Below are 26456 nucleotides of genomic sequence, written 5' to 3' on the forward strand. Positions count from 1 at the left end.
ATTGGTTCTTAGTATGTGGGTTTCATATATAACGCCACAATCTATTTTAATGGAGAATTTCTTCGCCTAATATATTTGTATCAATGCCTACTCGATAAACAGGCGACTACCATAGATTAACGCTTTGTAGTAGAAATTGTACAGAAAAGAAAATATATAAAATTCATTATGATGCACGGCTTAAAAGAAAAAATAATTGGAGTAGGTAATTCAATTCTTATTAATTCATAGACAAGAAATACATTTATTTACCAATGTGCGTTTCCCTAATGCAACATACAATACAATAACAAATGGTTAAAAAGAAATGTAACAAAAAAAAGCCAATGAAATTGACTTGATTGCAAGAGATAAATGCGAATAGACAATTAATTTTTGTTCATTGATCTCGAAAAAGCGCCGCCAAGCGGAATGTCTTGAAACTACCTGTCGAGACGTTACAGTGCACGAAAATCCCCTTGGAGTAAATGCAAAATGGTCTGTTCTTTTAATTGGATTCGACGAAATATCGACTGACGGAGTCATATTATAATTTCTTATAATAAAGGAAATTAAAGAAAATCTTAAAACAGTGACACTTAATGCGCTGTTGATATAATCTCTTATACTATCCTGATCTGTAATACCTTTAATATGAATTTTATAAACATGGTATATAGCTGTTTCGCTCTCGCTTGTTTCAGCGATAAGATTCATGAGATGAAACATTGTCAAAGATTAGATCAAGAGTTTGTTAAGCGCCACTCACCTTTTCTATTTTTATTAGTTATTATTTTCCTTTATTACAATAAATTATAGCCAATAACTCCTAGAGGCGGTACTTCAGCTAATATAAAAAATAATTCATGATTAATGAAAAGGGAAAGCTCCCAGAAATATGTCACAGTTCCATTTAGTTTTCCTTCCTATATAATGATATCTTAACGTAGCTCTGGAAGTTCGTTGAGCGATGCAAATTGTTGCAAGAGGTCCTTGTAAGAACCACTTTCAGTTCCGGAAAATTTCCACTTGAAGGCGCCTTTTGGAGACAACCGAATAAAAATTAATGAAGTTCTTCTCTTTGCATTTTCTCTTAAAACCAATTGAATTTTATCGAACGTCTGCACTCAATTTGTTTATATGCCTTTATTATTGTGTTGTATTAGGCTAGCGCACATTGCTAAGTGCTAATGCGGACTTAGATCAAATCTGCGACGTTCATTGGCATCTCATCGATATGAGTGTTGTAGAATTGCTCAATATCCTTCAAGATCCGCTTATCATCAGCTGTTACAAAGTTTATAGCAACTCCCTTACGACCGAAACGGCCACCGCGACCAATTCTGTAATGTAAAGACATACCATATATACCCCCGAATAATTCAAAGAATTAGACAATTAACAAAGTCTGAAATCTAAATGTTTTGACACTATAATTTGATCTTTGGATCCTTAGACACATACCTGTGAATGTAGTTCTCACGATTTGATGGTAAATCGTAGTTAATGACCAGGGACACCTGCTGCACATCTATACCACGAGCAAGGAGATCCGTAGTGATAAGGACACGGGATGAACCCGTACGGAATTGCCTCATGATGAGGTCACGCTCTTTTTGTTCCATGTCACCGTGCATCGCGGAGACAGTAAAGTCGCGGCTCTGCATGTTATCGGTAAGCCAATCGACCTTGCGTCGTGTGTTGCAAAAGATTACAGCCTGAGTGATACTCAAGGTATCGTAGAGATCACAGAGTGTCTCTAGCTTCCAATCTTCACGTTCGACGTAGATGAAGAATTGCTTGATACCTTCCAGGGTCAGCTCCTCTTTCTTCACCAAAATGCGAATCGGTTTGCGCATAAAGCGCGTGGATACGTCCAGCACATCCGCGGGCATCGTAGCTGACAAAAGTATAACCTAAAAATAAAAAAGACAAACATATATACATGCCGATATATTCGAATAAAACTTACGCTTAAATTATTTTTTATTACCACTGCTCCATGGACAATAAAAAACTATATATCAATATCCTTAATATATATTTTTTATCACATTTATTTACCTGGACTTCATGGGGCAACAATTTGAATACGTCGTGAATCTGATCCTTGAAACCACGAGACAGCATCTCGTCGGCCTCGTCGAGCACGAAGAGCTTGATAGTATCAGCTCGTAACGCCCGTCGACTGATCATGTCGTAGACTCGGCCGGGTGTGCCGACCACAACGTGGACGCCCTGGTCCAACTTGCGCATATCATCTCGCACATTTGTGCCACCAATGCATGCATGGCATTGCGCGTGCATAAAATCTCCCAGGGCGATCACCACCTTCTGGATCTAAATTTAAAATATAAAGCAAAAGATTAGGTGTTAGAACAGTATTTTACTTATTCGCTGGATGATGAAGATATATCGTGTGATGAATGCTAACCTGTTGCGCGAGCTCACGAGTAGGAGCTAGGATCAAAGCCTGACACTCTGGGATACTAGTATCGATTTGTTGAAGAATGGAAATTGAGAATGTGGCTGTTTTACCAGTTCCTGATTGTGCCTGAGCAATGACGTCGTGCCCCTTGACACAGGGCAAGATGGCACGCTGCTGAATAGCAGATGGCTTTTCAAAACCATAAGCATAAATACCACGTAGCAGCTCTTCTTTTAAGTCCATATCATCGAAGTTGTCGACGACCTGCAGCACCACAATAACAATTATATTATAAGATGCTTCCAAGAGGTAATTACGTTTAAACTCGAAATCATCATTATACAATGACTCACTTGATCCCAGTTGGACTCGATGACACCCTCAGGGTCCATCCCTGGAGGTCCTTCATAGGCAGGCTGTTCACCTTCACTCGGACCATTTTTAGAGTCGCCCGACCATTGCTCATCATTTCTAGAAACATAACAAATGAAAACATAAGGATGATTCATATCAGTTACTGGGTAACAATCAAAATATGCTTATACATTAACGATTGCTGATCTGTGCATTGTATTTGGTTCCTTAAACAAAATATAAAAACAAGAAAAATTAATGTACAGCATCCAAACATGATGTGTATAGTAATATATTTTAGGAATCTTGACCTATGAACTATGACCTATGATATCAAAATAACTATGTTCAAACACATGTAAAATAGCTAATATATAATACACCCCTTTCCTAGTGATTATTGAAAAAGCTTTCAAGCTAAGGTCCAATAATAGTTAACACTGGCCAGATAATTTCATTGACAATCGAGCACTACATAAATATTTTCTGTTAACAAAATATTGACAATCTTAAAGGCTAAAAATTTACCATATAAAATATTTGTACTAAAATCTTCAATCGAGAACAAAGCAAAATTTATTTTTATAATACCAGAATCCAAAACCTTGGGTCGACACAACAAAGAGAAAAAAAAGTCATTTACAGATTGCACTTTCAATTAAGTATCTATATATCCCCCATTATTATTCACTGCCTAAAATGACCTTCAAACTAAACGAAATGAGTAAGAAATTTGTTATCGACAACAAAGATAATTTCTATAGCCACAATTCATATATATATTATGACCGTTTTGCGTTACAACAACAAAAGACTCCAAAAATGTCCCATAATAACGCGCGAGAAACTGGTTAATTACAAAGATAAAAAATGTATCGAATAAAGTAATGATAAAGAAATTAGGTAATATTTCCAACTAGAATAATTTTTATGTAAAACAGACAGCAAAATCATTCTGAAACTTTTGATGGCTACATTGACAGTGACTCACGCGAAAGCATGGCTGAACAAGAGAACGAGGGAATCTCATCGCTGCGTGCAGTGGGTATAAAATAAAAAATAATCGAATGCCGGTACTAGTAAAGAAATAACAAAAACGCAATCCGCAAAAAAAAATTGGAATCTTATCGGCTCTATGATATTTCGAAAAGCCACGTTATTACGTAATTTCGTACGAGAAAGAAAACATACTCTACTAGCTTCACGCACCGGAGAGAATTTTTCGCGTGTATAGTAAAAGCAACGCGCCATTCTGTCGAATGCAAGGAAAAAAACAATCTAGTACACACTAGATACAAAATTATGGTTCACTTCTATTTCTATTTCCTTCGCCAACTTCCGTTGAAAATCATTAATAAAGCATGTATCATAGGACGCTGTGATTATCCGACAGCTACTTCAACAATGTGACAAAAAGTTTGAGCGCACGCCATGTTGTCAACTTGTACCCATGCATTCACAATCGCGGCAGGATTTTTCGAATATATAACGCGTACCGGCCACACTCGAATTTTCACAATTGAAGAGGACCACGGGAAACGCAAAGTAGATGGTATTAAAACAGGCGGAATTTACTTGGAGTAACCAGAATACGGAGTAAAAACGGAACTTACCTTCGTTCAGACGTATACGACATGTTCCACTCACGGTAGCGCGACGGAAAGGACGAATTCCTATTGCGTCACGAGGAATATTCTTGCGTACGCCGCACTATGGCGCTGCAGGCACACACGGTGGTTTCGTCTTTAACACTCTAAAAATAACGTTATATGAACACAGGACAATTGTTGAGACGCGTTTGGGACAACTCCGACGAGTTCTAAACGGTTTCTGACGGAATTTTACAATTTTTAAAGCGATTTATTCGCTACTGCAGTTATTGCGCAGAGGGGGCAGCTGCGTTTATTACCCAGAATACTTTGCTGAAACGATGGTGGGGGATATGGCGGGAAAGCCGGCAAGTATTAAAAGTCTACCTGAACCTTGTTGGGTGAAATTGGTAAGACCTTTTATCCTTTGAAATTTCCTCTTGACCTGAAGTACCCAATTAATCAGTAATTGGTTAAACTGTGAATTTCCCTAATAACTCCTGGTCGCACTTTCACGGCACAATTATGAATGAGACATAGTGTTAATTGTTCTATCCCTTGATTGATTTAAGTTGAACTACACATGGCGGGTTATATCTTGGGTTAACGTTTCTCGATGATTTTGATTTGATCACTGAATCTATACGCGATACTTAACAAAATTAATGAACTTTATATTAAATGCGTGATATCATAAATATTTTTCTGGATAATTGCAAAGACTTACTTTTTCAATAGAAATATTATTTATTTATTACGAAATTCCAATTGGAATAATTCCCGTAGGACAAGATGGGCATGGAAGCCTTTGGCAACAGATGCCATTTTGTTTATAGCATATTTGGCTCACGCCGAACATTTGAACGTCAATTTTCAATAGAAACTTAACCCCTTACTGTTGTAAAGCTCGTGATTAAATTTGAAAATTGTCATCCACATTTAAAATTCGTATAGTTGGCGAATTTCGAAGAATTACTTATTTCTAATTCTCACTAAATATACTACGTGACAATGATTTTTACAAAATTATTTTAACAATCGGCAATAATAAAGTGGTCAGAGTGACCTGGTATTATGCGAAATTGCTAAGGTTGATGTGGAGCTCCGACTATTGTTCATTTAATGGCGGAAGGATTAACAGGACCTTACATTGATTTCATATCATATATACCTGGAACAACGCTGAACAATTACGATTTTATGAAGCTGAGGTAACCCAAAATGCCACTAAAACTAAACCTTAAAAACTATTTATGCTTTTGTGCGAAAACATACACTATGCAATACTGGAAAAGTACATTAATTACAAATAACAACATATAGGATATTCGTATATAAAAAATATATATAGTTGTCTTTTGTATGTACATATACATATATGTATATTATAAAATTATGGTTCAGTTACGAAATCAGTTAGATTGCTAAGAGCCATTTTGTAGTTTACAGTACAAAAGAGTCCCAAAAATATGAAACTGATGTTGCAGTTGAATCATCCACTATATATCTATATACAGTTAGAATATACGTATTATTATTAATATTGCAACCATTTATGAACTTGTAAGTATATATTAGCATGAGATTGAGGACGATACTAAGGGCATTAGTATCGTCCTCAATTTACGGAGCCCTTTAATTAGGGCTCCGTAGTGAAACCACGGTTGCGATTATTAAATTTCAGCCAATTGTATCGATTGATTTCAACTGGTGATAAAAATCAATCGAGGTCATTGGCCGAAATGTAATAACCGCAACCGTGGTTCAATTATGGAATATGCCCTAAGTAAACACAAAGTAATAGACATTGGCAATGTTAAAATTTCTTACTTTGACATATAATAATTCATACAAGATCTGACATACATAACTATTATATCCCTAATAAGAAATCGTAACATTACTGTTATGCATATGCCTGTTACTCTGCGTTTAGTAAATGAAGGTAAAATGGAATCTATTGAAATTTAGATAATAATGAACTGCCTACAAATAAGTTTCATTATATACAAGCGACATCATATATCAGAGAAAGGCACAACCTAAAACGAAAAATAATACAGAAATGGGGAATATAATGTATATGCCCATACGCGGATAACATGTCGAAATAAGTAACGTAACATCACTTTCATCAAGATCTATACCATCTCTGGTTGGTATTTCGACAATAACTCTATCAGACGATAATAAATTCAACGAGAATGAACATTCTGTACTATTGAGGCAAGATTTTGTTACATTTTCATATTGAAAAGTTGGTTTATAAATATCAAAAACGGTATAAATATCATTAAAGACAAAATCATTGTCGCTGTAAAATATATAATAGTAGTAGCCATCCTCGGTAACGTTATGTCTTGCTTGCATATGCTTTCCAGTCATCAGATAATCCACATTAGTGCAAAATTCAGATGGCTCAAATTCACGTGCAAGCAGTACCTGACCTTCGTAACAATTCAGTAGTCCATTTTCGAAACTCGAGACTGATGATTCTTCGTATAGATCGGAAATATTTTTAGCTGCATTATTCCCTCCATGCTTTATGCCGTGATAGAGAAGAGGCGGTGAATTTACTGTCTCTTTGCTCCGCTTTATTCTGATACTTTCTTCGTCCTCTTCTTCACCGCCACTGTTCTCTTCGTTTGAATTGAATTGGGCGCTAAGACGCCTAATGAGAATTTCGCGAGACTCAAAATAGGGTGGGTCCACGAAGTCTTGTCTCTGGATGCTTCTCTTCTTCTTTATGCCCTTCATGTCAATGTTTTCCTGTTCATGATGCAGCATATTTCGCATTTTCTTCTCATACATCTCTTCCTCTTTTTCCTTTTTGTTCTTCTCAATTTCCATTTTGTGTAAACGCTTCTTCGAGTGCCTCAATTTTCTTGTTTTATTCTGTTTTTTGGAATCTTCCATATCTATATGTTTCTGCACATAAAGTTTGGCTGTACGAAATAAATTATCTAATTTAATATCCTCCTTTTTATCATCTTTTTCAGACACTTGTTCAATATTAGTTATAACACTATCTTGAGTTGTGGTATCATCAATATTAGTACTTGTTATGGGAATATTTTCAGTGTTAGTAGAAGAGGTGTATTCATTCACAGCCTTATTTATAGCTTTTCTATGTAATACGTCATTGCGAATATTAGGCCCCTCTTGAGAATGAATTATTTGAGCATTGCTTTCAAAAGTCACTTTAACTTGTCGTTGTGCTTCTGGTAAATAAATATCAGTGGCAGGAACTTTATTCTTATTATGGTCTAAGAGACCACAAGTACGCAAGTTGCGTTCTCCCTTTACCACAAGTATCGAAGCACCCTGAAATCTGAAAAAATTGACATTAGCACAATGATTAATAAAAATAAGAATTCATCAATACAACTCACCTGGAGCAAACTGATAATCCAACAGTAGCTCCTTTGAGAAGATAAAATCCCCAATATTCCAAAGTATCATCCGGCAAAATCATGCCTTTCTTCAGTCTTATATGTTTCCGGTAAGATGTTATATCTGGTTTATTTGCCATTTGGAATGCATTAAATGTTCCATTCATTTCTAGAGTATGTTCCTAATATCAAAGAATTGTTTTCAATTCAATGAAAGCTTATAAAAACATAAATTAAGTGAAAGCCAATCTTGTATTGTGTTAAGATACTATTTTTGGTTCTTCTTACGTTAGAAAACTTAATATTAATTCATCAAAATCTTACAGAACAAAATATAGTTGACACACCATCGTTGATTTCAAGTATATCAGATTCTGTCACAGCATAAACCACTCTAGCATAGAGACTATGACGTAGATACAGTGGAAGAACAAGTAAAACTGTTGGCAAGAGAGTAGTGAGTGCACAGAAAATTATTACTCTTTTAATTCCATGCATTTTGTCTATGATTAACGATGAACACAGTACTAGAATCTAATCCCAATCTACTTCTCCAATGTAGAAATGATAACTCTCACTACATATGTGAATAATCTGCCTAGGATCTACACAAAAAATAAAGCTATTGATAAATAAATTATACCTCCAATTAAACAATTGCATATATAAACTGGTTTTATACTATTCCAACAAAAGTACGATTTTCTGATTAAAAAAAAGACTTTCGTCTTGCTTGAAAACCTATATAAGTGAAAATGAGTAATTTCCAGATGTGCGATAAAGAGTTAGACAAGTGCAAGAACAATTCAACGAGATAATATAATCTGTCATAAGACTGTTTTATCTGACATTTCATTTTGTTGTCATTATGCAGAGATGTACAAAAGCGCCATCAATGAGATCCGTATTAAACGACTACAGACTTTTATAGATACATGGAGGACATTAATTAGGGAGTATTTAGGGATTTCACATTCATTTAACGTTTAATGCAATTTACATTGTGTTGGATATATGATATATCTCTCAAGAATATACTGTCCTCTGTGAACCTATTTACTTTCAAGAATTCTCAAATACGAACTCATTTCCGTTATTATTATGAAGTGCTGTATTTGCAATCAGCCATAGAATACAAACATATAGGAAGACAAGCGAAAAGATGTTTCATGAAATATGTATATTATATGATTGACAAACGGATCATAATTTTAAACGAGTTAAACAACGGAAATATCGCAATTTAACGACATAGCAATAAAGTGACGTTATAACAATGAAAATATCGCGAATGAAAATTGCGCACAGCAACGTAAAAACTTTAAATATTTGAAGAACACAAAAGAGCTTTTACCATTTGCTGATAAAGCAGATTACAGCATATCCTGTCAGATGATGAAAATTCATTTTATATAGCATTATCGGCAGAGTCGTGTCAGTTATCGTACAAATATTACTGCTAGATGACTCTATATAGGTATAAATAAATTAAAGCACATCTCGCATCCTTACCCGAGCGTTAAATGCTTGAATCAACAAAATCAGATACAAACAAACAACTTGATTGACAAATCTATGTTAAAGACATACTATTTTTCAATATGAATATTCCGAGATATTCTATATAAATAATGTCGAGTTTTCGATACAAGGTATATTCAGTTCAAAATCTGTACTGAATTGGACAACCTAAAGTAGTTCAAAGCCATGGAAGGAAACATATCATCCTATATTCTTAACGAAGGATTTATTCGGCCAATGGATCGCGCAGGGTCCAGAATAAATGTAATTAATAAGCAACGAGAAACTAGGAAATTGTTCTGTACGTGAGTGAATGAAATGAAAAAGAAAGGAGCCACCGGGAGTGAAATGGAGGACGAATAAATAGTATACGGCAGGGGCCAAGATGGAATCGGTTGCTGCTACAAGGATGTGGGGGGGGAGGGGGGTTATTTCGTCAAGCTGCACGTGGAAGTTCATTGACTTAAGCAACAGCAACGATCAATAATAGACCCTACCGGATCCTGGGTTGCGACAAGATTGTTGTGGATGGTAGAGAAGCAGCTTCGTTGGCTTCGTTACGCAACTCTTGTAGCATTAAGATACAACGCATGCCTAGCTATACACATTACTCCGAAGGTGTTACAACATCCCAGAGTCCTCTATTTCTTTTTAAATTTCTTTTGTGCATCCGCCATGACTGCCTTACTTAAACTGCTTCTCGATGACTCTCTCACATCCTTTCCCCTAGGTATTCTCCGTTGATCCACGAGCAACCTCACTATACAACCATTGACAAAGTTTTAATACGATTTCTATCAACATAAAATTACACATTCTACATATCATTTCCGTGATGTATCCTTTGCGATTTTACAGCTCTTTATTTGTCACTTCGTTATCACTATATCTTCCAAGTATCCAATGACACCTTAAAAATGCAAACACTTCATTACAGTACTCACTAACTTTCTCCCAGGAAGTTCAACATCCGAAAGCATACATGCGTATGCATTTGGATTGGTGCAACCTGTACAGCACGTGTGGACTGAAGAATCCAAGAGTATAGGTGTATCCCATTTTTTTCATGAAAGTAGAACAAAGGAAGTGACGTCAAAACTTCATATCGAACACGATCCACGTAGATAAGAATAAAATAAAATAAAATTGAAGTACTTTGTACCGGGTATAGATTTTCGTATGTGGTTCAGATAGGTCACTCTGTTTACTATTCAACTCCTGACATGACATCCTCGTAGGTCTATACTCTCCGACCTCGGCCCACGACATTTCAAACAAATCGAACGCATGTATTTGCGATGATAACCCGATAGAAGATAACTACATCACGTACGCTGCCCATGTAAATAACAAACAGTGCCTACGATACGTTCGATGAATGACACAAGCCAATGTGGCACTCTTATAGATAAAGTGCTTGATGATAAGAGGAAACAAACTTTTAACAAAAAAAAAAACAGTAACAATAAATTATAGACGAGCTTATCGGTAGAACTACGTTCATACAAGAATCTATCCAAGAAAATATCAATTCGGTAGCCTAACGATAACAGATAAATTTTCTAATCGAATTTAAAGGGACTCCAAGACGTTTCTCATGAATCTAAATAATTATTATTAACGATACAAGCGTTTGGGCTTTGGCCAAATTTCACCGAAACACATGCCGTTGTCCAATTTTTTACAATGCTATGAAAAGTTCATTTGGGTATTTGTCGAAAGGATAAATTATTTTTCGATGCGAATGGATACCGTGTCTTGATGAATGCGTTGCGTGGTGTAAATTTTCTAAGATAAAGAAAGGCGCCCAAGGTACATTACGTTTTTTTTTCTTTTTCGTTTTTTTTTTTTTTACTTCTTTTCTAAGGGCCATTCCACATCTCCGCGTTACGTAACCTGGCACGGATGACTCGGAGAAAGAAGAGAAAGCTGGCGGTGCATTAGTCTCTCACCGCACGGCCTTGGTGTGCTGCAGGGAATGGCATACGAACTGTTGCACGTGGTACCTACTCGGTCAGCGACCTTAACCAAACCATTTTCTAGCACCTTTTCGAACCTTTTCAAAATCTCTTCTCAACTTAGCTAGAAATCACTTAAAATTAAATGGATCTTGTCACTGTATAGATAAGTATATAATATATACATTGTATATATTTCGTAAGCATGCTACGGTACGAAATTTTTCACGGACGTATATATGAACTCTTTTGGATCCAAAATCAAAATATGTAAATCCTCCAAAAAAAAAAAAAAAATTCAAATCGTAGTCAGAAAATTATTTTACTTTCTAATAAGTAAAAACAAACCATCCACGTCCGCTTGGAGTTTATGGCAAAATTTTGAAATTACTACATTTTATATGAAAAATAATTATTGTTATCATATGAATTTTTATCGCAATTGCTGTTTGTAGTTTACACTATCTGATTGCTCCTGGGACTGGAAATATTCCATATTTTCTTTTTTCTTTTAAATTTAAAAAGATCCCGTGAGATTCCCGTGGGCTAGCTTTCGTGTATCTAACACAATTGTGTACCTTGGTATGTTTTATATGGACAAGAGTAGATAAACTCACGACATACGAATGCTTTGTGTACACCATAAAACAGTCGTTGTGTATATATATATATATACACACTCGCCATTGTATATGGTACACATATGTATTATGGATGCGTATGTGCGTGCATGCACCCCAAGTTTTCTGTTTTCACGCGTGCAACGTATTTAACGATGTAACACGTAACACTATGACCTACATTCCCTTTGATATTATGCTTCCTGGTGAATTCCTCTTTATTGAACTATTTCGTTACATCTTTTCCATTTCGTTACAAATAACTAAGTATAAACATAAACCGAAGGACAATCCTTGTATTTTTACCTTTGCCCGTTATTCTCGTTACTATTGAAAATTATTGACGCCTTGATGGATACGTAAAAATATAAATTTCAATAACCGAGACGAAATGACCGTCCTGAGAATTTTGGCTCACTTGTAAATTAGTGCGTGACTATATTTTCACGGTTTAAAAGCGATAAGATTATTTCGATACCGAGAAGCATCGAAAGAATAAAAAGGAAAGGCCAAGATGAAAGGAACAGATATTTATAGAAGTAAAGGTAATAAATTTTTTTCTTTTAAAATTTCACATAATTTTGAATACTTATAAATTCCTCTTAATCTCTTTTAATTAAATTAAACTTTTTTTTTCTTTTCAAGTCCAACGTAATGCTCGTCTATTTATAAATTCCTTTTAATCTCTCTCAGTGTAGTACGCTTTATGAAATGGTATATAAAAAAAAAAGTTTTGCTTTCCCGCAAAATTTCATTAACCATTTCAGTTTTAAGTCACGGCCAAGCGATTATTATCCGTGCTCTCAGGTACATCTATTTATTTCCATTTTCGTTTCTCGAGCCTCTCTCGTTCTTCGAACTCTCGTGTCTTATCCTGGGGAAAAAGAAAAGAAGTCATCCCATCCCGCAGTTCGATAACCGCGCGTAATCGTTGGTATTGACATGTAAAAAAATCACGGGTAAAGAAAACAAAGTGATAATGTGTCTCCACGCGCGCGGGCTCGGCGTCTACACATAATTAAGCATCAAACGCGCCGTTGAATTATCGTTATCATATTCTAGGTTTATCGTACCTAATACATTTGCGAACAGCAAATATCCTTTTAAAAAACGACTCAGCAATACCGAGTACAATTTCTAGTCAGCCGCATCCTTCGCCTGTCGTTACCGAAGACTGTCGATGACCATGACGATTTTGCTTTCTTATTACAGAAAAAAAAGTCCCTATAATCCACCCAATAAGGATGTCAATTTGTAAGCATACAATTAATGACTCTAATTTTTTCTAACGATTCCGACTATACGGCAAAAGCCAAGAAATGTCTCATTTGAAATTTTTCAAGAATAAAAGAAAAAGAAAGTCCATCGAGTGTTCGCATAGTATTTAAATTCATACCAGTAAAATCAAGCAACACGTATCTCGGCATCGCAAGAGACAAACAAAATCTACCGAGCGCCTTGACATTATAGCTTCTTCGTATTCCTATACACATTTATGTCTCGTTGCAACGTGAATGCGCAAAGCACGCGCCAATCTTATCAACAATTGGCAAGGCGTCATATTACGTCAGTGTAACGTATGCATACACTTACATGAGCATAGCGAAGTAACCATCATGCATTGCAATATTCATGAGAATAACGGCGGGGAAAATTAGCGATTATATACCGTTAATAAAATTATATACCGTTAATAACATTGTATGTACAGTAATTCAAGGAAAAATTTTGTCACAACAGATAAACACTAAGAACGTAGAGAGACTACGAAGACCCGATAAAAGCTTCGCATTAAAAATCGTCTCAAGTTACGTGACAAATTCAAGCGTTACTCCTCAGTAAAGAAAGCGTTAACGATTCGTATGAAGTTCAAAGTGTCCGAGTACCCTTCGTTCAATTCATGGCGTGATATGGTGCGTAAGAAGAAAGACAAAAAAGAGTGAAAAGAAGAATCATCTAAATATTTGCAACTTGTGTCAAGCTGTTACACGCGGTGGTGGAACGCGTCACGAATTCACCAATAGCCGAATGTGGAGAGGATGTAGGCAAGTGAATTGACGTTGGATTTGTGTGTAAGGAGATTACCACGTGCCGGCGTAAATTTATAGTTGAAAAAGGTCAGGGCTGTCGGGCGCAGATATGGTTCGTGTAGCGAAGTTAAAACGCCTAAATTTATCGCGGAAGCATAATGACAGATAGCACTGTAAATGTAAGATTAAAATATGAGATATTATTGTTATTAAATTTAAACTGAAAAAAAGGTCAGACCGACGTAGTAGGTTTGCTCGGATATGTCATTAATGCCGTCGATAATGAGATTTAGTGTGGGTGAAACGACAGTGAATTGATTGACTAGTATGTGTATTTGAACTGTTATCGTATGTTGACTATTTTTAAATGATGCCATTACAATTAATAATAGTCATTACTGTAATAATCTACGAGTAATTATGCTGTATGTAATTAACGAACGGTTGCGCAACGCTTTGATAAATACTCAGCAGGTACGTTTGGCTACGTTCAAATCTATTGGCCAAAGGTAAACCAATAAGTGTCTCCAGGAAATGATTATTGCTTACTCGCTAAGTTTCAAGGACGCGTTCGTGCTGTTTGTCAGGCCTGTTTCTCCTTACGCCGTCAATTAAAAATAAAATTGCACAAAACATTAATAACTTCCTCCCAGCTTTCATCCGTGTGCTTGTTCTTCACTTGGGACAAGGACACTGTACAGCGGACAAGCAGATAAAGAGTTGGTGCTATTTAGAATATTTCTCGAAATTCCAATTTGTCAGACTGTCCGGTTTCGTAGGGACTCGGAAAATGTATTCCTCTTGGAAAAAGTTTTCTCAACGCACCCATTAATATTCAGAAAGTGCCGCTGCTAGAAGTCTGCGAATAAGATTCTAGGTCAATGTTATAGCGCGCGTGTCTACGTTTAACCTATAAATAAGTAACCAGTCGACCTAACCTAACCTATCCTAAGGATATTCAAATAAGAATCGGCCCTAATTCGTGTCGCGAACAATTTAAAATCCACAACCCGCATTGGTCGCCATTCAATATCTACGAGTGTTCGGTAAGCCGACATCCTACGCTTGAAATTTGCGTACGGGAGCAATTTCGTGATAGCTCAACGGAAGCATCGTCATCGTCGGCGTATCCGGTTTTCGATGCTCATAACGGCAACGAGACTGTATCAGCGTGTGCGTTCCCTTCGCCATTTCGGTTCGGACCAGACGACTGCGATGTGTTTCTCTAAGGTCGCTCTCAACGACTACGACGTCGGCATAGCTTAAAACAAGTCGCGTTGAGATTGGTCAAGGTACGACACCGCTCTAGAGACCGACCCCCACTACTGGGACTGCGACTGGCTTGGCTCTTTCAGCGCCATGAAAACAGGCTCTTGGCAGGAGTAGCGAAGAATAGTTGGATATATGTGTACTGTAATACATCTATCTATGATAAACCAGCCGTATAAATTATAAAAACGAAGCCATTGAGAGAGCAGTGAGAGCATTGAATAAAATGACAAGAAAAAAATGATACAAGTGCAAAACTAAGCGTCACGCTAATAACGGCTGCCGAATTAAATTCCCGATATAATATATGTAGAGATACAAGACGATTCGATAATAGTAGTTAAGAGTATTTATAGAAATTATTAGTCGACGATACTGTATGAGCAAGTGCGATGTAGTAACGATCCAACGATTCGAAGGCATGTGACGGTTACTTAATTCGATCGCTTACCGATAGGGGCGCTCACTCCCATAAGTTCAACAACGGCAGGAGAGCAGAAGGGAACGTAGCCAGCCACGCAGCGTCCAATGCCCCGAGTTTTGAGGCAGTCGTCGCGGTTTCACCGTTCTACACGTGCAGCATACACAGTGGGTCATTGCTCCTACACGCGGCACTGTCAAATAATAATATTACACGATGGCTGACACCTGCTTAGCGAAAAATTCATGACCTTCGCCATGATATCGTCATTTTCATTGTCGTCATTGAATTTGATCGTTCGAAATGCTGCCATCTAGCGAGAACGTAGCGTGAAAAGTCTGTACGAAGACAGGAACAGCAACAAGGAGAGAAATCGTAATCGGTACCAATATTATTGTCACAGGATTCTCGCAGCAGAGAGCGCAGACAACAGCCTACGTGACATCCACGATGATATCCTTTTCGGGGGGTTGACCTCGAGCCGAACCATTTGTCGGTGGATGGTTTATTTGACTTCTTTTTAAGATAGGTTTTATGCAATCGCCAGCGTAATAAATAAAACATGATGCTGGGTGTGGTCATGTTTGTTTTTTTAAAAGACAAAGAATCTTTCGATTTTCTTAACATCCGATCAGCCACTGTACGGGGCGAATGGGGTGCGCATGTAAATCATGTCGCGAATTGCAGATTCGCCTATTCGATATTTGACGCACGAAATCACGATATTAGCCAAGCTTTGCGTATCCACGTTACATTCGCAGTATCCTGTGTCCTTAAAAAAATATAGCATCCAAGCCTGCACCTATTCATTGCACGTAAGGTATTTCGAAGGGATCGATACGACGTCTTCTCCGTGTCCTTTCACCCTTCAGAAAACCCACCCTCGTATTCCCTCCTCAAGATGGTGCGTTAAGGCCCGTGTCACTTTCTCTCCCGGAACATTCAGCGCCCTGTAAACTTCAGCGTTGGTAGTATAGGGGGGTCAACGTCACCCCCTGTGGTAGAGGTCGTGGGGTTCTGATTCGGTGTTGGTGCACGTGTCGAGTGTGTGTGCGTGACACTGGTGTGCAGGGATAAGGGGGATAAGTTGTAAACCCCGGCGCCACCCTTCTGTCCCCTCAGCCGTTCTATGTGGATTATTCTTTATATATATATATATATATAATATTTATATATATATACCCTTTTTCGATGGGTGTAAGGGCTGAGTGGGAGTGGCGCACGCGTACTCTCACGTACATATTTGCCCTTTACGTATACTAGTGTGTACATTGTGGTAGGAGAATATGGCCGAAAACACGTTGATATAAATTCTAAAATACCCCAGAGTTCGGAAATCAATGGTTACGCTCTCCACGTGGCGACGTCGCCGTCGACTGTACATGCGAGAAACGATATTTACCTTTGATATGCTCGCACGTGTATAATGCCTCGTTGGTATAATGTTATTCTAGCATTTTTTGTTATTTAAATTATTTACGTATCAAGCATTTGCGAACGATCCAATATCGAATTTTCGAAATACGACGGCGCTTTGGCAATTTCTTAGAAAGATCTATATGACGGATCAGGACTAAAAGCATATTGACATTATCTTTTGTCAATTTGCAACTATTGTTTCGACCTATGGAACTTGCCGAACCTCCAAAATATTATATGCCGTGCGATCGTATATATAGATATATTAATAGATAATGCATATCCTCACAATACATAATATACAGTAATACCAGCAATGATACTAGTCAACTTTTATCTAGATTTCATTTTGAAATTGTTACGGATATTTTTATACGTCAATTTTTGCACCTGTCGGTACAAAGGATTATTCACTTGCATATAATTTTGTTAATCTTATGATAACGCGCACACTTTTTTATTATCGCGATAAAGGAATTTCGCAAAAAAAATGTCTCCAATATTTTTTCCCCCCATTAATCGTCTGTTTGTCACAATCTCAAATTAACCTAAAAAATTTGAACAAATTATATCGCGATGGCAAATATCGTTCGCATATCAAAGACGTTTGTGAGGCGGTGTATCGAAGACACGAGACGAGAGCTTCCGAGAATACGGAGGGCATCGATAAAACAGCGATAATACTATTTTCAAGCGAGTGACGTAGTCGCGCGCGTGAAGACATGTCAAACACACTCATGCGGGCAAAAACCGAGCGCAAATATTCGAACTTGGCCCAGATTCTTTTCTACGTACATCTTTTTTTAGGTTACGATAAAACCTCGCCTATGCTTCACGAAGTTTCGAGAAGAGATCTAGAACAAAAGGAAAACATTGGTAACGACATTGGACATTATTGACTTTATAAAAATTTCATTTTATATTTTATGTAGCAGGTAGCACCTTTGAGTTACTCGGATGCGTCGTGTTTCGACATACAGTGGGCACACTGAATATAAAAACACCGAGTGCATCGGTTGCAGCAACGAGTAATTCGAACGTTGGCCCCGTTAGACGCACCATCCTTATTTTTCTTTTTCTTGATCCACACTGCTTTCACCATCAAAATATACGCTCTTGGAATGGTTCCCAAGTAGTATGCAAGATTCGGAACAGTACTGGCACTATGGATGCATCATGGCGGCGACCGCAACGTATAATAACATTTTTAAAAAATGTTGTTTCTCTGTAATCCTTAATCGGAGACAGACAATAGATATCCTAAATTCAAAACAGATGTCTCCCCTAGATTGTGAATAAAACTATAGATTAACCTAGTAGTGATTATATAGCAGGTAAGAGATATGAGATGTATTAAATATAAAGACGAATGAAAGAAAGCTAACTTAATCGGAGAAAATTGTTTAAGTGTCACGTATGTGAATACGCGTGGCTCTTCTTATGATGTACACAACGATAGTAGACCCTCTATCAATGACAAAGCTGTTCCAGGCAAGAAGACGCAACGCAGAAAACAGAGACCAGGCCCATGGCGCGAAGAGGGGAAGATAAATAGTGAGTCCACGCATAGCTTTCCAATGGCAGAAGGAATAAAGAGAAAGAGAGACAAATAGGTGGAGCATAAAGAGAGAAGCATTTGATATTTGGTTTCGATGTGGGAGTCATGAGTGAGAAACAAGTGCGTGAGAGTGCGTGCGTCTGTCTGTGGATGCACGAGTCGAAGCCAGTCCGCAGGTCACCGCGTCCTCTGAGTATGCGATAGCCAACTCTGTTTCACTCATTGGATGAGATTCTTCGTCTCACTTCGACTTACGTAGCCCCCAATCACTTTCCTCGTACTCCACGTCCTCGTCGTAACCCTCGACGCCTAACCTAACCTCTTCCTCCTCCGTCCCCTCCATCCACCGCGACCGCCGCCACCGCCAGCAGCTCCTCGCCGACAAGCAAGCGTATCCCCGTTGTGTTGTTCCTTGCTTGGCGAGACTCGTCCTTGTGTGACTTGCACGCGCAACTTCGGACGGAAACCCCTACGACTGCCTCCACGTGCTGCCAGCGAACACTTAGTCGCCCTAAATTGTAGGTCGTCGTCGCACGGCTACCAACAAGGAGTGGGGGTATCGTGGCGTCCCTGGCGCTCAACTTCGGCTCGGCTCGTGCATACTTCGGAAGTGATCGATTATTTCCGTCGCTCTTCGGCTCCAGTAGGAGGTAAACATTACACAGTATGATTGGTCGTCCCGAGGCGGGTCCTTCGGTTTTTCTCGCTTTTAAACGTTTATCCCTGTTATACGGAGAGCAGTGAATTAAACGCAATCCGGCGAAATACCTCCTTTACGCGAGTTCGATTGTCATATGAGTTTTGACACAAGCTAACGGAGTGTTCCGACGTTCGGAATGGGAGACACTTTTTCGATAGTCTCCATCATAACCTGTGTACCTGGAATTCTTTTATCATCTTGGTCTGGTTTTTACGGGCATGGACCACGGTTCTTCAACGTACATTGCTACTACTGCTACTGTTAGTACTACTATCAACAGTATAACTGCTACGTGATTTTACGCATTTCACATATATGAAGATTATTGGCACTACTGTTCCTTTGAGGTACGTCATCATTTTTATTTACAGTACCTTTCGATGTATAATAAACATCGTGTAATGTACACTGTTTTTGACAATGCATACATTTTTAGTGCTTTTTTTATTTCTTCGTATGACTCATTTTTTCGAAAACTGGAACAAGCATGTTTTCCTGTTATCTTTGTCTCATAGATAGATTCCTTTTCTGACACTCATACCAGTCATACGATGACAAAATGACATTGAAAATATGAATTACAATGCGAGTTTTTAATGTCAATGTTTCGTTATACGAATTATATTACCAAAATCTTGTTGAAACTACATTAGAAGATCGTGCGCGCAATATTTAAGTCTTCTGTGGATCCTGCTCGAATTAGATTTCGCAAGATCTAATTCCGAAAAATAAATTCCTTCGTCCTGTCAATTGCTCATGCATTCTATCGAGATTCAATTAACACTGCGAAGTATCCTTATAAAAAAGACAATCCCTAAAGGATAATCATTGATGCAACGAATTGCGCATCCTCAACGGCGCAGTCGAGTTAGGCCCTCGTTAGGAAGGTCCCTTCAGTTACAACACTAGGGCCAATTTGTCCGATCAATAATATTTTTACATCGCCATTCTCCCGTGTCCTGCTCTATATTTCTTTCTCGCTCACTCTCCGTCTGACTACATTTCACTGTCTCATCTTTTATCCCCTTAAAGATACAGCCCTGTACTCGTCTTATACTGCCTAAATGCGCACCTATATGTCTCGTGCACATTACTAACTACATAATAATATATACAATACGTGTATAGTATATATATCGTTCACGAGGCATCGTGATTTTTTTGATGGGGAAAAAAACGAAGTAAAAAGACGTTTGCTTTCTGTAGGTTCGCGACGCAAAGTACAGCACTGTGATGTAACGCAACGTCCTTACCGCGCGGCGAGTTGCACGAGGTCGGTGATCGCTATAAAAAAATGTAGAAGGTACACGTGGAGGCAGCGGCCATTGGTTTCTACCGTAGTGGCTCGTCTCGTTGCAGGGGGCCGCTCCCGACTGCTGCCTCACGGCTATGAGCGTCGCGCGTGTAAGCCCCGGCCTATCCTAGCGGTCGCCACGACGCGGCCATCGTGCAGCATTAATAACATTGCGCCGTTCCCCAGATAGAACCGGGATCGTTCTTTTTTTCATTCCTTTTTTTGTTTCTCTCTATCTCTCTCTCTTTCTTGCCAATTTCGGATATTATCGGAAGTCTACGAAAATAAATTAAATTATCGGCCCACGCCGATATGACTGGGGTTATAATTTCATTTTAATATCTTACTATACCCAACGAACTCGCGTACGGGCTCTATTCGGATCACGTATTCATTTCTTTGGTTTACGATACGCAAGGAACTTGGTTTTTTTAACGATCATTATTCACGTTAGGAATGATTCGGTAGAATGATTTTTTGTCTTTTATCCCTGATACCTGCACAGGTGTTGCAGGTTTTATATTTTCGTATTCGACGAAAATGGCAGGCACCGAAAGGTTTGAGGCCCTTCTTCCGTCGCCTGGTAAGTAATAAAGGCAGTCCTGGGAAACGTGAGCGTGCGCGGTTGAGAGAGTGTGAGCGTGCGCGCGCGCGCGCTCTTTCCTCTGCGCTCGCAGTGCGTGGCTGCACAAGTGGGCGTTTTTGGGGGCTTGGAAAAAGAGATATAGTTGGTGGTGGACGATGGTAGTGGGGTCGCGAGCTGTAATACGAAGCGATTCAGGTCGGTGCGTAATCAACGCATACGCATATGCACAGTCGCATCCCAGTGGTAAGGAGTGCACTGGAACGACGGCTTAACGATAGTGTCCGATCTACCTCAAATAAAACTACCTCATTGAAACAGTAACTAAATATAAGACTATAAGCGCCAATTATAAAAAGAAACGGCAGTGCATTATTGTTAGGTATTATTGCGAGCGTACAACTAGGAAACCCTGAATACCTGAGCTGTAAATAAATATAATACTAAGAAAGTACAAGTATCATGGATCCGATTCTACGTGACATTACTAAGACTGGTATGAGGCCTTTAAAGAATAAATTTCGAAAAAATAATCTAAAGTGTGAATCAATTTTTGTATTCGCTTAATATGCTCGATTTTCATTTTTTTTTCGTGTCCTCTCCTTTTTCCAGATAACCCCTGGACTCGTACAACCAGGATGGTGGGTTTCTATCAAACGGAAATTATCTCTGGCCGGGAAGCAACCTCCATGCCGCTATCTACTACTGTACCAGAGTGTCTCGATCCCATGAACTCCGTGAAGAATCTCGTATGCAGTCCCGACTTGAGTGTCTTCGGTACACCATCGGCGGACACCCTGAGTCCCATAAACGACGAGAAGATCTACCAGTGTCTATTGTGTCACAAGAGTTTCGATCAGAAGAGCGCGTATCAAAGTCACTTGCGCTCCCACGGGAAGGAGGGCGAGGATCCGTACAGATGCAACATATGCAGCAAGACGTTCGCGGTTCCTGCAAGGCTAACTCGTCACTATCGCACGCACACGGGCGAAAAGCCGTACCAATGTGAATACTGCAACAAGTCCTTCTCGGTGAAGGAGAATCTGAGCGTACATCGGCGAATTCATACGAAGGAACGCCCCTACAAGTGCGACGTGTGCGAGCGCGCGTTCGAGCACAGCGGCAAGTTGCATCGTCACATGAGGATACACACGGGCGAGCGACCGCACAAGTGTTCCGTATGTGCAAAGACATTCATTCAGAGTGGCCAGCTAGTGATCCACATGCGTACACACACCGGTGAGAAGCCGTACGTATGCAAGGCCTGCGGCAAAGGTTTTACGTGCTCGAAACAATTGAAGGTTCACACGCGTACGCACACGGGCGAAAAGCCATACACGTGCGACATATGCGGCAAATCGTTCGGTTACAATCACGTGCTGAAGTTGCATCAGGTGGCGCATTACGGGGAGAAGGTCTACAAATGCACCCTCTGTCACGAGACGTTCAATTCGAAAAAGACGATGGAGATGCACATCAAGACCCATTCGGACTCGGCGAGTAGTTCGCCAAGGGACTCCCCGATAGAGCCGATGATCGAGATTTCGCAGGGTGGCAGCAGCACTCTGAGTAACGCCAGTAACAGTAGCGATAAAGAGAATAACAAGACTGACGAGGTTGGCGCTGTCAACGATGCCGCAGCCGTGGCCGCTGCTCACGCTTACATACAGCCTCGTGACTTTTCCTATTATTTGTATTCGCGCGATGGACAATACACGCAGCCAGTGAATTCAGTCGGTGTCAATCCGGCGCTGTTGGCAGCTGCGGCAGCGGCTGCAGCTGCGGAGGAAAGGATTTTTCAATCTTCGCCCTCGACGCTATCGGTAACGTCATCCTCGGGAGGTTCCTGTCAATCTCAGGGTGGATCGACGCCGGACTCTCATGTATTCCTCTACCCCGACGTCGCGACGAACTACAATCCTTATGGGTTGCAGTCAGAGCTAAGTAATAACGAGTGTTCCTTGCTCAATCTACCTGGCAATGACGCGAGGAGGAGGGTCGAAGCCGCCCTGGAAGCTGTCGAGGAGGAACGTCAACGGGAGTACGGTGTTATCAAGGTCGACAGACAACCCATACTTACGCCCCCCAGTAGTAATCCTGTGAGTCCGGCACCTTCGCCGGATCCCCTCGACCTGGCGATACCTGTGAGAGAGACCCTGATCTTGCCACCTAGGAAGAGGAGCAAGATGATCCTGGAATCTATGGAGAGTGAAAGGACGGAACTGGCCTCTCAGAGACAAAACTCCGTTATACAGTTTGCGAAAGCGTCTTAGTGCGTCCGTTTATTATTACCATTATTATTATTACTACATATTACTATTATAGTCGTCATTCAACATCAATTTTAGTGCTGCGGGCTATCTTCTTGGATTACAATGTGGATTATATTCCTGTTTCTATAATTGATTTTGGATGATGAGTATCGACGCGTTGTCCGAGGATCGTTGCTTCTTTCTTTACTGTTATTTTTTTTTCTTTCTTTGTTCCACGGTGCATACATGCGTACTACTAGTACTATTTACTACTGCTATTATTATTATTATTAGTATTAATACTACCACTACTACTACCATACTACTATTATTACTACAACTACATCTACTACTCTTCTTCTTCGGAAGAGATCATTGGTGCGCGAGACACTTTTATTAATTCTTTCAAGTGTCTCTAATTTCTTTGACGATATGCGAGATAGTAATTTTTTTAGAGGGAATTAGGGAGGACGATTGATTAGTTCTTTCTTCGTGACAACCATCCTTAAATTGAGTATCGCTCTAAAGTAAAGTCCGTATATTCGTGCATGAAGCATTCGATTTTTCACTTTAGCATCAGAGGCGTCATTGATTGTGGTCGGCGGTACGTTCGATACGGAAGAATGTGACTGGAATTAATATGGGAAAAGAGGGGAAAACGTGCGTCGTGTAAAAATCATTGAAAAATGTGTAAAAATAATATTTAAAGGCAGCAGTAAGTAACAAAGAGAACGATATACATACGTAGGATTGTAGAACGTGACGATTTCTCGGAAGTTGTATCTAATTATTTATTACAATATCTATAATATCTCTTTCTCTATGTCTACGTGTCTATTGTTTAACTCTTAATCCTCGTTAAAGAAGTACCTTTTATAGTTTCACTTTGAAAGAGGGGATCCGATTCTCTTTTCAAAAATGCAAAATCTACCTTTCCGCACGACACACACATAGTTACTTCCGTAACTCTGGTCGACCCGAACAAAGTCTCGGCGGGATGCGCCTAAGAAAGCCTCGTGATCATCCCTTAACCCTTTAACTACCAAATGCTCCTGTAGGATACATTCACTGCGTACCACTGTTACGTAGTAAATTAATATAATTATTTATATCAATATATTCCTATTAATGTAATCCAGCAGGAGTATTTTTTAAGTATATATCGTATTATTTATTGAAAATAAATATACAATTTTTTTAATATTACAAAAATTCAGTGATCGTAGATTCATTCAATTTATGTTAAACCTGGACTTTCTTCGAGAGAGCAGGTTTTTCCTAAACCGGCATAGTGTATCCTGGCACGTGAAGGGTCAAGATGGCGGAAACTGAATTTTAGAAATTTTCAAGCGCGAAATTGGCAATAAAAAAACAAAGCACCATACAAGAAGAATCGAATTAAATTATCAAAAGTTTGACAAACTATTACGGAATTGAGATTTCTGATTCTAATATCCTCCTCTTTATGGCATCCGATATACAACATTGACAATATATGGGAAACACGCGCGTACACTCTCTCGTACATCGTGAACACTCGCAACGCGGCAAAGAAACATGCACAAAGGACACACGAAAAAAATATCATAGTGATCGCGGCTAGAGACTACAAGCACCAAACAATTGATATCTCTGTGATAAGAACTCCGTACTACCAGAGTATTGAGGGAAGCTGAGCCCACTGCCAGTACAAGCGTATATATATATATATGTATATATGGTATATAATATATATATATATATGTATTATACAGGCGTATACACACATGTGTGTGTACAGTATACAAAATGCGAAACAAGATAATACGACAAACGTATATCATATATGCATATGTACATGCACGCATGTATACATATATATGTATATGTATATATATGCGTTTGCCAAAGAGGTACTTTGGGGACACAAAAAATCAAATGTTTAAAAAAAAAACTACTGCCTTGGGACATCACAGCATTAGAGTTCTGACCTAATCTATCATTTTTAAGCCTATCACAAATACTGGATGCCTAACATTTAAAAAATATAAACAAATTTGATGTGACAGACCGCAATATGGTCCTCAAAACAGCCACTTGTCCTCAACATAGCAAATTCGTAAATGAAATCGTCCCCAAAGTATCCCTTAGCAACAAATATATTTGTGTATACATACATATATATATATATATATATATATTTATACGTATAAGTATATCGCATGGTCTGCTGTACGTATAGGCTTATATTTATATTATATTCGACCTATCCTTCGTAATTTAACGATTAACGTGTAATTATTATTATTATTATTCTTTATCGTAAGGCGAAATTAGATTAAGTTTCTTCCATTTATATTTTCATTTCTTATCTATCTCTCTATTACTATTATTATTATTGTTATTATTATTCATAAAGCGAAAAATACGCTTTGTCTAAGAGTATTTTTCGTTTTTACAAATCGGCGCGGTCATCTTTTTTCACCTTTTTTGCACTTTTAAACGATTACCGATCTCGGTAAGGATCTTGATTTTTCGAGATAATTTACAAAGACGGTAAATCGATTGAGGGCGCAAAGCGGATAAACGAAATAAGGAAAAGTAGATAATTAAGAGGAGTAGAGAAAACGGATTTAAAAAAAAAATCATTGCAGCGATTTAAGCCCTAATGGAAATAATTGTGGCGCGATAAGCAACGTACACGTGTCTCTGTCCTTTTTCTTTCTTATAAGTTTGTTATCATCTTGCGTGGCACGCGCGGCGGATGCAACACCATCAATAATTAATTAATAATTTACTTCCCACAAGGATACGCACTGTATCCCCGTTGGCGCATCGAACTGATTACCACATAACGACTAAAAACAATATCTACTAGAATTAATGGTTCACATGTGCAGGATAAGATAGACACCCGTACGTACATATAATTAAAAAAAAAAAAAAAAACTTATATTAAGGCTCATTGGTGCGACTATTAGGCACGCATCACAGGACGATGAATTACTATTATAATTCTTTTTTTTTTTTGGTATTCAACATCTTTCATGTTGAATTTTACGCGAGCCTTTACCTTTGCATCTTAACGAATTTATTTTTATCGTCATTCT

At 38.7% G+C, this 26456-nt stretch overlaps 3 protein-coding genes and 1 long non-coding RNA gene across 6 annotated transcripts; 1 reads left to right on the top strand and 3 right to left on the bottom strand.

Moving 5' to 3' along the window:
* Positions 1 to 224: 224 nt before the first annotated feature.
* LOC107270942 (ATP-dependent RNA helicase eIF4A) lies at positions 225 to 4531 on the bottom strand. Its single transcript, XM_015746411.2, has 6 exons — positions 4375 to 4531; positions 2761 to 2878; positions 2414 to 2671; positions 2044 to 2319; positions 1444 to 1895; positions 225 to 1322 (listed from the first exon to the last, which is right to left on the bottom strand). Exons 1-6 carry the CDS (start codon positions 4395 to 4397, stop codon positions 1178 to 1180), a joined length of 1272 nt encoding a protein of 423 aa, XP_015601897.1. The 5' UTR covers positions 4398 to 4531; the 3' UTR covers positions 225 to 1177.
* Positions 4532 to 5680: 1149 nt separating this feature from the next.
* Positions 5681 to 8814, bottom strand: LOC107270941. The gene is made up of 3 exons (XM_015746410.2): positions 8067 to 8814; positions 7743 to 7924; positions 5681 to 7681 (listed from the first exon to the last, which is right to left on the bottom strand). The coding sequence occupies exons 1-3, from the start codon at positions 8238 to 8240 to the stop codon at positions 6376 to 6378; spliced, it is 1662 nt and encodes a 553-aa protein (XP_015601896.1). The 5' UTR covers positions 8241 to 8814; the 3' UTR covers positions 5681 to 6375.
* Positions 8815 to 16129: 7315 nt separating this feature from the next.
* Positions 16130 to 18765, bottom strand: LOC107270908. Of its 2 annotated transcripts, XR_003060712.1 has the most exons (3): positions 18366 to 18765; positions 17923 to 18213; positions 16130 to 17834 (listed from the first exon to the last, which is right to left on the bottom strand). It is a non-coding gene; the product is annotated as an uncharacterized LOC107270908 (long non-coding RNA). The 2 variants fall into 2 exon arrangements; XR_001538470.2 differs by having other exon boundaries at positions 17923 to 18765.
* A 113-nt stretch (positions 18766 to 18878) lies between these two features.
* Positions 18879 to 26326, top strand: LOC107270904 (Krueppel homolog 1). 2 transcript variants are annotated; one of them, XM_015746342.2, is made up of 2 exons: positions 18879 to 19585; positions 21728 to 26326. In XM_015746342.2, the coding sequence occupies exon 2, from the start codon at positions 21754 to 21756 to the stop codon at positions 23386 to 23388; it is 1635 nt and encodes a 544-aa protein (XP_015601828.1). In that variant the 5' UTR covers positions 18879 to 19585; positions 21728 to 21753; the 3' UTR covers positions 23389 to 26326. The 2 variants fall into 2 exon arrangements, with proteins under 2 accessions (XP_015601828.1, XP_015601827.1); XM_015746341.2 differs by lacking the exon at positions 18879 to 19585 and adding an exon at positions 19646 to 21611.
* The last annotated feature ends 130 nt before the right edge of the window (positions 26327 to 26456 follow it).

This window comes from Cephus cinctus, unplaced genomic scaffold, assembly GCF_000341935.2.
Source record: "Cephus cinctus unplaced genomic scaffold, Ccin1 Ccin1_scaffold0857, whole genome shotgun sequence".
NCBI classification, from domain to species: domain Eukaryota; kingdom Metazoa; phylum Arthropoda; class Insecta; order Hymenoptera; family Cephidae; genus Cephus; species Cephus cinctus.

Excerpts from the sequence above, each read along its gene's own strand:
- LOC107270942 (XM_015746411.2), bottom strand. The coding sequence starts at position 4,397 with ATGTCGTATACGTCTGAACGAAG. Across the intron at positions 2,672-2,760 it reads TCGAGTCCAACTGGGATCAA|GTCGTCGACAACTTCGATGA; the intron begins GTGAGTCATTGT and ends GTGGTGCTGCAG. Across the intron at positions 1,896-2,043 it reads TGTTGCCCCATGAAGTCCAG|GTTATACTTTTGTCAGCTAC; the intron begins GTAAATAAATGT and ends TTTTATTTTTAG.
- LOC107270941 (XM_015746410.2), bottom strand. The coding sequence starts at position 8,240 with ATGCATGGAATTAAAAGAGTAATAATTTTCTGTGCACTCACTACTCTC. Across the intron at positions 7,925-8,066 it reads TGTCAACTATATTTTGTTCT|GAACATACTCTAGAAATGAA; the intron begins GTAAGATTTTGA and ends CTTTGATATTAG. Across the intron at positions 7,682-7,742 it reads GGATTATCAGTTTGCTCCAG|ATTTCAGGGTGCTTCGATAC; the intron begins GTGAGTTGTATT and ends CAATTTTTTCAG.
- LOC107270904 (XM_015746341.2), top strand. The coding sequence starts at position 21,578 with ATGGATCCGATTCTACGTGACATTACTAAGACTG. Across the intron at positions 21,612-21,727 it reads ACGTGACATTACTAAGACTG|ATAACCCCTGGACTCGTACA; the intron begins GTATGAGGCCTT and ends TCCTTTTTCCAG.